Raw genomic sequence first — 9,332 nt, forward strand, 5'->3', positions numbered from 1 at the left:
CCTCAGTCATGGGGAAATTTTCTTGTTGATACTGAATGCAGATAAGGAGGAAAATGAGAAATAGAAAGTGTTTAACAATGCTTTGACGTGGGAGCCTCTATACATCCTCTCTGTCTTTGTGCAGAGACACATATTGTACTGTTGCTTCTCTCTCGCTCCACTTCATTATCACTCATGATCACTCTCGTCTGTTTGTGTCCCCAAGGACAAATGACGGGAATCTGTGTGAATACCACTGGGACCTGCGAGGTGTTGGCCTGGTGCCCCATTGAAGATGATACTCGTATACCATAGTATGCACAAACAGAATTTTCTCATAACACATGATGACACTTGACTTATAATGCCAGAGATGGATGGTTGATTGATTGATTGATTATGTAATGATTCTGTGTGATTAGTCTGATCACATAATTGGCTGTGTATAGGAAATGTTTGATGACTATAATTAGTATAGTATGTATGAAGGTCTTCAACACATTGATACAGTACTCAGTTCTGTTCTGCTTGTCCCCATCCAGTCCTCCTCTGTTGATGTCGGCAGAGAACTACACACTGTTCATCAAAAACTCCATCACTTTCCCACTGTTTGGCGTTACAAGGTGATGGACCCCTTTCATGTCAAATCACATTGTTTAGATCAAAGGTAAATACTAGAAGAAATGGCCTAGCTTGCAAGCAGACATAGTCCAAGTATGTGACAAAATATTACACACACTGTCTTTCCATGAACCAGAGTGATGATCCCTTATAAAACACCTATTAAATCCATTTCAGTTATATGACATGGACGAGGATGACGGAACACGATAAAGGAGTATTTTTTAAGGTCTGAGACAATCGAGGCATGAATTGTGCAAAGGAGTGCTACTCAATACTATATTTTGTGCACTGAGTGTAGAACTAACTTCAAGATGAAATAGCATGAAGAACCATGAGATGAACATGAGTAGAGGCAGACGCAGGACAACATGAGACTTTCCTGGACAAAACAGACACACTAGACAAAAATGTATTATAGTGGTGCTCAGGAGGAACAGACCTTATTTGACCCACAACTGTCAAAGAATAGGAGAGTGGCTCGTACAGAAACAGTGGAAGCGATAAACGTGATCAAACTGGTTCTTTTTAGACAATGCACATGAAAGCTCTGTTTATCACTTTGCATTATGACAACCAATTGTCTTTTCAGGAGTAACCTGGTGGAGAGTGTTGATGCTAAGTACATCGGCAGCTGCCTCTTTGATCCAGAGGATGCTCCACTGTGCCCCATATTCAGACTGGGGGACATAGTCAAGCTGTCTGGCTTCAATTTCAACAAAATATCCGAAGTGGTAAGTGTGACGCATAGGATCTTTATAGGGAGTGAGCATGAGGGAGTGACTTGCACAAGTGTCTTTGTTGGTACTTAGTTCCTCTTGTTGTGGTGGTGACTTGCAGGGAGGGGCCATCGGTATTGTTGTCGATTGGACATGTAACCTGGACCTGGATGTAACCAAATGTAAACCAAAGTACACCTTTCACGGCCTGTATGGGAATCCCGATGAGAAAGACAAGGCCAGAGCATCAGTGGGCTACAACTTCAGGTGCTTTGAAATATTTCACTAATGAAGCAGCTACTACTACTATCCGTACTATCATGTGACCATGAGAACCTCATATACAGTAATGTGTAGGCAGAAACTATCATGTGACCATGAGAACCTCATACAGTAATGTGTAGGTTACGTGTACGTACGTGTACGTTACGTTACGTTACGTTACGTTACGTTACGTTACGTTACGTTACGTTACGTTACGTTATGTTACGTTACGTTACGTTACGTTACCCTTTATTGTCCCTATGGGGAAATTCATCCTCTGCATTTGACCCATCTTCTACTAGGAACCTTCCTAGAAATAACAATGATAGTGTTAGTGATAGTGACACCATGAAAACATAATTTGGACAGGAACTTCTGTGAATGAACGGGGAGCTCGCCGTCCAAGTAAGATAGAGGGAAGTTAAACATTTTTAATTTGCATATATACTACTGATTTTGTAATGATACAAAGCTGTTTGAAAATCGAAAAAGTAGCCCTTTAAGGTAGTAAGCAGATTTATATATATTTTTTTGTTTAGTGAAAAACCTTATAGAATATAGATTCATTATTAGTCTATCAGATAGAGTAGAGGCTGGTAGGACTCAATTTAATAGCCTCACTTTCAATTTGTTTGTCTGCAAATGTCTGTCGCACCATTTGGCCCACTTTAATTCATTATTCAACAGCTTATAAGTAAATCTCCTCTATATATGTTTAGTTTCATAGTGAAACTGTCACCATATATTTAGAATTATTGCACATGTCACAGTCCATCGTGGACTTGAGAACCTGCTATTTGCTGTTGATATAACTCTGTCTTAAGTGTGTTATGCTTGTGCTGACTGCAGGCCAACTGGACTTTATGATGTTTACTTTGCCTCAGAAGAAACAGTACTGTACGTGTGTGTGTGTGTGTGTGTGTGTGTGTGTGTGTGTGTGTGTGTGTGTGTGTGTGTGTGTGTGTGTGTACATGTGGCTCTGGGATGTGTCAGAAACTGGAACTTGTTATTGCATATTGTTTTACAGTAGTCTGCTCTCTCTGCATCAGCATAGTCATTAGCATACCATTATTTACACCACAGCAATGGCTGAGTTTCCCAACAAAGAAGCTTCTTAAGAGTTAAGAAGCTTCTTAAGGAGTTAAGAAGGCTCCAAAGAAGTGTTTCCCAAACGCCTTCTTAAGCATCTTATCTGGAGCTGTCCACCATCTCGATGTGAGAGGTCCTCTGCGGCCCACTAGATGGCACTCTGAGCCCACCAGTGGGCCACGACCCAGTGGTTGAGAAACACTGTTGTAGAATAACCTAATCGTGGTCATGTTAAACAAGAACTTCTTCTATTAAACATTATTTATTTCAGACATGGACTGCAGTTCAAATTGCTTTATATATACAGCATACAACAAAATTGCGAGAAACACTACAGAATTTAAGCGACCTTGGGTTCTGTGAAAGGTGCTATATAAATCCACAAGATTCTTATTATAAAAGGAATCCATTCTGATTAGAGGAATATAGCCTACGGTAAAACATTTAAAATACAAGTAACCATACATACAGGGGAGATTTTCAAGTGTTCCCCAATTTTAAACACTAAAGGGTGCATGAAAGAAAGGAAAAAGGGAAAAACACAAGAGGAACAGTGGACACAAGTATCTCCTTGACGCGGCTGGATCTGCCAGTGTTAAGAAGGTGTTTAAGAATGCCCCAGACCCTTCTTACAAAACCTTCTTAACGAAAGATCATCTTAGCGCTAAGAAGCTTTTGGGAACCGCAGCCTTCTTAACGGAAGATAATTTTAGGCTAAGAAGCAATCGGGAAACGCGTTGGCTTTGTTGGCTTCTTACGGGAGCCTTAAAGGAACACTCCGCCCATTTTCAACCAGCTTTGTATCATTAGAACATCATTAGTATATCAGAAAAATGTAAACGGTTTTGAAGTCTGTCATTTAATTTGACAGTTATTGAGTGTTAAAGTGTGGACCAGTGATGTCACTGGTCCACACTTTATATATATATACATACATACACACACACACACACACACACACACACACACACACACACACACACATATAGTATATATATGTGTGTGTGTGTGTATACGGTATATATATATATATATACAATTCAAGGTTTGTTGCTTTGTTCTGGTTCATTATTATGATTTACACTTATCTCATTCCCCCATGAGATGCTACATAATGGAGGCAAGAATATGATTTCAAAAGGACAGATGTGATGTACAGATTTACCAGACTTAGCTTGAAAAATTTATTCATTTACATTTTGCCATAATGTAACATACTGTACAGTATGTCAGACATTTTCCATACCTGTTTGTAGGTATGCAAGGTATTACCCGGATGACAAGAAGCAGAAAAGAACCCTTTTCAAAGTGTTTGGGATCAGGCTAGATATCATTGTGCAATCACTGGTAAGTTTGATTTCAGAGTATTCTACAGTACTTGCAAGTGAATTTCCTGCTGCAGAGATGGTTAAAGGGAAATTACAATTACACTGTATTTCATAGGCAAGAAAATTTGACGTCATCCCAACACTGACAGCTATAGGCTCTGGAGTGGGCATTTTTGGAGTGGTGAGTTTCAGCTTAAAGGGATACACCACTTTTTTGGAAGTTTAGCTCATTTGCCACATCCCCCCAACATAACCAAGATACACCATGCCTTACCGGCACTGTCCGCTCAGTTCACAGTGAGCTACAGTCGTGAAGTTAGTAATTATCGCCATAGAATGGAGGCTAATGGTACAGCTGTAAAAAATCTGCCAAAACACACATCTCACGGCGCCAAAATACATGTTGTGCTTCGGGTACTCACCACACGAAATGTAAATCCAAAATGCACTTAATCTGTCTTTTTGGAAGGAAAAGAGGTCGGCGGCCATGTTTGGAAAGTAGTGCCGGCTACCTCTTTTCCTTCCAAAAAGACAGATTATGTGCATTTTGGATTAATATTTCATCGTGTGGTGAGTACCTGAAGCACAACATGTATTTTGGCGCAGTGAGATGTGTGTTTTGGCAGATTTTTAACAGCTGTACCATTAGCCTCCATTCTATGGCGATAATTACTAACTTCACGACTGTAGCTCACTGTAAACTGAGCGGACAGTGCCGGTAAGGCATGGTGTATCTTGGTTATGTGGGGGGGATGTGGCAAATGAGCTAAACTTCCAAAAAAGTGGTGTATCCCTTTAAGTAACACCTTAGGCATGAATAAGAGACTGAATAAAATGAATTAGTCTGTCTATTGAATAATTTGTACTCAACATTTTATATTTTTCAGGCAACAGTAGTATGTGACTTGGTGTTGCTGTATTTGCTACCAAAGAGAGAATTTTACCACAACATGAAATTCAAAAGTGCAGACACACATGCACAGGTAAGCTCTATTCTGTGTATTGTCTCAAATAAATTGAAATAAATAAATACACGTGTGTGTGTATACATATATATATATATACACACACACACACACACACACACACACACACACACACACACACACACACACACACACACACACACACACACACACACACACACACACACACACACACACACACACACACACACACACACACACACACACACACACACACACTTACTTGGAGTCACTCAGTTTGAACACTAGATGGCAACAGAGAAGTGTTGCCAAGTGGTCTGTGTAACAGTCCAGACCTCAAAGTATTCAGTGGCATCATAATAGATTATCTGCTGTCTCCAGGATGTTCACTGTGTTGTTTCAGCTCTCTTGAAGGAATGCTACAGTGCTAAGCCAGTGCCTGCAACAGATCGCAAGTGTCACTAACACAGAGGAGCAGTGATCTTAATCAGATTAATGCTGTGTATTTCCATGGCATTCTTGACATCATGAAAAACAATACCGGCTGTCCTTAGATATCATCTCACATAGATACCAAGCCATGCAGTCCATAGATTTGTTAGAAGGTGGAAGATCCTCCTCTCCTCTTCCTCAGGCAGCTCCCCTCTTCGAGAGCTGAATGAAAACAGGCAGGCCATTTTGTATTTGCAGCACGACAGCCAGTCACTTGGTTTAGACATGAGCGTCTATTACACCCTTGAAGCAAATGCAGGACAAGTCCAAGCCACTGACCAGTGCAATGTGAGTGCATGTAGAAGCCTAGAAAGTAGAGTAGTATTCTTAATGGATTATATCACGTCATATTTAATTATGTGGATCATTATGGCACATTACTGGACTTGACAATGTGGCTCTTGTCCTGCAGGACCCTGATTCAGAAACAAGCAGCACAAAGAGAGAAGGAGACAAAGTAAGGGGCTGTCCAGTGTTGGGCAATAATGCATTACTCAGTAATGTTTTACTGTATTACTTTCCCCAGTAACGAGTAGTGTAAGGGATTACAATTTCCAAAACACTAATTATATTACAGTTAATAATCCAAGTAACTACTTCAAGTTACTGCATTACTTCCTCCAGCGCTAGCACAGCGTTAAAACAAAGTGTGGAGATAGGTCTGGCTATGCAAGAAGACTAGGCTACTGTGTTGCCAGAATGCCATTCGTTTTTTGTCCAAGGTAGGCAAATAAATAAAAAGTATGCAGTTTGGCTGATTGTTGACTCCTCCTGTATAAGGTTAAGTCGAAATATTGCACGCTTCGTGTGCTCATTTCTAGCGTGCCTCGCTCGCTTGGGCTCGCTCGCCCGTGCCTCGCTCGCTCGCCGGCTTCGCCCGCTCGCCTGCTTTGCACATGCGCGGTTGAGCAATTGTGTGCTGAGAATATTGTTGTTGAGATTATTGGATTCGGTTCTAAAAGAGTCTCTTAAAACAGACACGTTGGCTCCTGCAATTTGCAAATGCTCCCGCCTACGAGAATATTGAAGATTGTGGTGGAGAGACTGAGAGACTAGTTCAAAAAGGAGCTGGCTAAACAGGTTGTAGCCCTACATCACTTTTTCGGAAGGCGGGGGTGTGGGGGGGGGGGGTTTGCGAAAGTAATCTAGTAATGTAATGAGTAACGTAACTAATTACTTTTGACATGTAATAAGTTAAGTAATTGTATTACTTTTTAGCGGACTAATAAGTAACTTATTACATTTACTGAGTAACTTGCCCAACACTGATGTAATCTTTGTTAGGATACTTAGGGCTAATGTACACCGCCTCCGGAACAGATGCGGTACGGCTCCGGTACGGCTGCGAACAGACCCACACTCATGTAGTCTATCAGACGGATGCGGGATCCGTCATTTTTCCGTACCGCATCTATCGCCCATCAATTAACAAGGGCGAGAGTCGATCCGGTAGTTTTGCCGGATCTGCAACGCAGCCGTAACGCATCTGGTGGTGTACATTGCCTGTTAGCCATGGGTATTAACTCTGCTATCTATCTACACACTACCAGTCAAAAGTTTGGATATGCCTGATTAAATGTAGTTACTGTTTTTCATCTATCTATAATAAAGGTAATTCTGTCTGTCCTTTACTATTATCTCGTGAAATTCGGACACGCACATAGTCATAGCACCAGACAGAGTGCAGTGCCGAATTGCGTGCCATTCGGACACACGCATAGTCATAGCAGCACCTACTGGCAACACAAAAACAATTTTATCTCAAGAACCGTTTGTCCAATCGATGTCAAACTTGGCGGGTGCGCTGCTGGGGACCCAAGAAACTGCAGTGTTTAAGTGCATGTCATTTGACCAATCAGAACACGGCTTTCACGGTATCTTGGGAACCGTTCATCCAATCGACTTCAAACATGGCATGTGCGCTGCTAGGGACCAGAGAAAGTGCAGTGTCGAATTCGTGCAATTCGACTAATTGGGGGAGCAGTGCAAACGGGGAGGATGGGGGGAGTGAAGTGTGCAAGAGGGTGTGAATGGGGAGAAGGGGAGGGAGGGGAACGGCACTGCACTAGTACTCTTGAAGCCATTTTAATCTAAAGGCTTATATACTTAAATACGGTACTCAAAATGTGTTTCTTGGAAAAATATAAATAGTGAAATTGATGCCTCTGTAGGCTATGGATTTATTTCCAAAGTCTTTGCATCAAGGCAAAGGGTGGCTACTAAATCATCTAAAATATAAGATTTTTTATCTTTATTCTTATTCTAAAATGTGCAAAATAGTGAGGACAAAATGGGTGTGTCCAAACTTTTGACTGGGAGTATGTACATACTGTATCCTACTGTATATTGTTGGTTCTAAAATTGATCTGTAATGTCGTGAATTGAGCTGTAATGTTTTGTTTTACCTGCTATCCATGTGTACAGTCTATGGAGTGACCAGGGGGAAGTCACAAGCCACATGGGCCATGCCACTGTGAAAGTAGACTGCACAGGAACCCTGCAATAGCATTGTGATGCACACACACTTCAAAAGGACTCTGGGGGACTGGAAACCACATGGTCAGCTGACATCAGTCCATGTGTCCTCTGCAGAATTTGTTTAGGATCTTCAGCAGCCGAGCCACTCTCCACTCTCAACATGTACCAAAGCATAGGACCCTCGAACCTCCTCCCACTCATGAAGTCACCCTGAATGACTCTGTGACTCTTGCTATTGTGTGTAGAGCCACAGATAGTGTAACTCAGCTGTATGTTTTTTGGGTGTAACCTCGGTCTCTCACCTACTGTGTCCGTATCCATCCACAAGTGAAAGCACAGTGTTTTGGCACTTCATTGCCTCAGAACTGATACTCCTCTTTCGTTTCTCTTGTTAGTCGTCTCAGACAACCCCTCGCGGATTCCACTGCAGACTCCATTTTAAAAGGTCGTACTTTTTCCATACATGTAGCAATCGCAATAAAACAGTACTTGCTGTTGCTAGGTTGTTGTCCATTGCAACGAGTTATTCGTGTTCTTATATATTGCATGGTCTTCAATACAGAGCCAGGCATGACAGAGTTTTTGGCATGCCAGAGCCTGCCTCTTTTCCATTGAAAATGGCTGTTGCTGTTCTTCCGCTTCCCAGCGGGGAAACAGCACCCATAATTACACACCTGGAAGAACAGAGAATTACAGTGTCTGGCATGATAAAAATGGCTCGGTATTGAAAACCACACAATATTTAAGAACACGAACAGCCCGTTTTGACGAACAACAACCTTGGGTTTAAGGCAAGTACTGTTTTATTGCGATTGCTACATGTATGATAAAGTAGGGCCTTTCAAAATGGAGCCTGTTGGACAAAATGGCGTTTGTCTGAGACAACAAGAGAAACGAAAGAGGAGTATCAGTTCTGAGGATAGGCACTTCAATGCTCCCCTGTGTACACAAATCATGCCAATCTCATCCATGACCTCTGTAACGACATTTTAGTTTGTTTTCACTCACTCTCAACTTCTAGACACAAAACGTGGATGTGCCAGTTGGTCAGAGCAGAACATAAAACATTTAGTTAAGTGATTGATCTTCATTATGCAGTTTGTGATGGACAAATCTGTTCAATAAAGCATTTTACTGCTTTTCGTTCTATCCATTTGGTTGGCTTTCTGGCAGATACAAGTAGTCAAACAGGAGTGGAGACAAAAGTGATGACCAAAGAACAAATTATTATTCTGTTTGTTTTTTATTGTCTTTGATTATGTGTACAAAAAGCATGCAAAAAAATAGCGTCTTTATATATTGGTACATATTTACATTGTAACAATTGCATTCCATTAAGGGTGTGCCATGCGTTCGTTTTTGTATGAGTATCAGTGAGGTCATTCAGAGAAATGCAACACAAGACGGACATCCAG

At 41.4% G+C, this 9,332-nt stretch overlaps 1 protein-coding gene across 3 annotated transcripts in view; it reads left to right on the top strand.

The window, feature by feature from the left end:
- Positions 1-9,068, top strand: part of p2rx1 (purinergic receptor P2X, ligand-gated ion channel, 1) — a 28,079-nt gene extending 19,011 nt beyond the window's left edge. For 2 of the 3 annotated variants that reach the window (XM_083647635.1, XM_083647636.1), the window contains exons 5-13: positions 206-293; positions 522-602; positions 1,193-1,334; positions 1,441-1,586; positions 3,929-4,019; positions 4,116-4,181; positions 4,888-4,983; positions 5,852-5,896; positions 7,864-9,068. In XM_083647635.1, the coding sequence (XP_083503761.1) occupies positions 206-293; positions 522-602; positions 1,193-1,334; positions 1,441-1,586; positions 3,929-4,019; positions 4,116-4,181; positions 4,888-4,983; positions 5,852-5,896; positions 7,864-7,875 (767 nt within the window). In that variant the 3' untranslated portion in view covers positions 7,876-9,068. The remainder of the gene's footprint in view (positions 1-205; positions 294-521; positions 603-1,192; positions 1,335-1,440; positions 1,587-3,928; positions 4,020-4,115; positions 4,182-4,887; positions 4,984-5,851; positions 5,897-7,863) is intronic. The other variant, XM_083647637.1, reaches the window with a different exon arrangement.
- The last annotated feature ends 264 nt before the right edge of the window (positions 9,069-9,332 follow it).

This window comes from Poromitra crassiceps, assembly GCF_964638095.1.
Source record: "Poromitra crassiceps genome assembly, chromosome: 1".
Taxonomy (NCBI): domain Eukaryota; kingdom Metazoa; phylum Chordata; class Actinopteri; order Beryciformes; family Melamphaidae; genus Poromitra; species Poromitra crassiceps.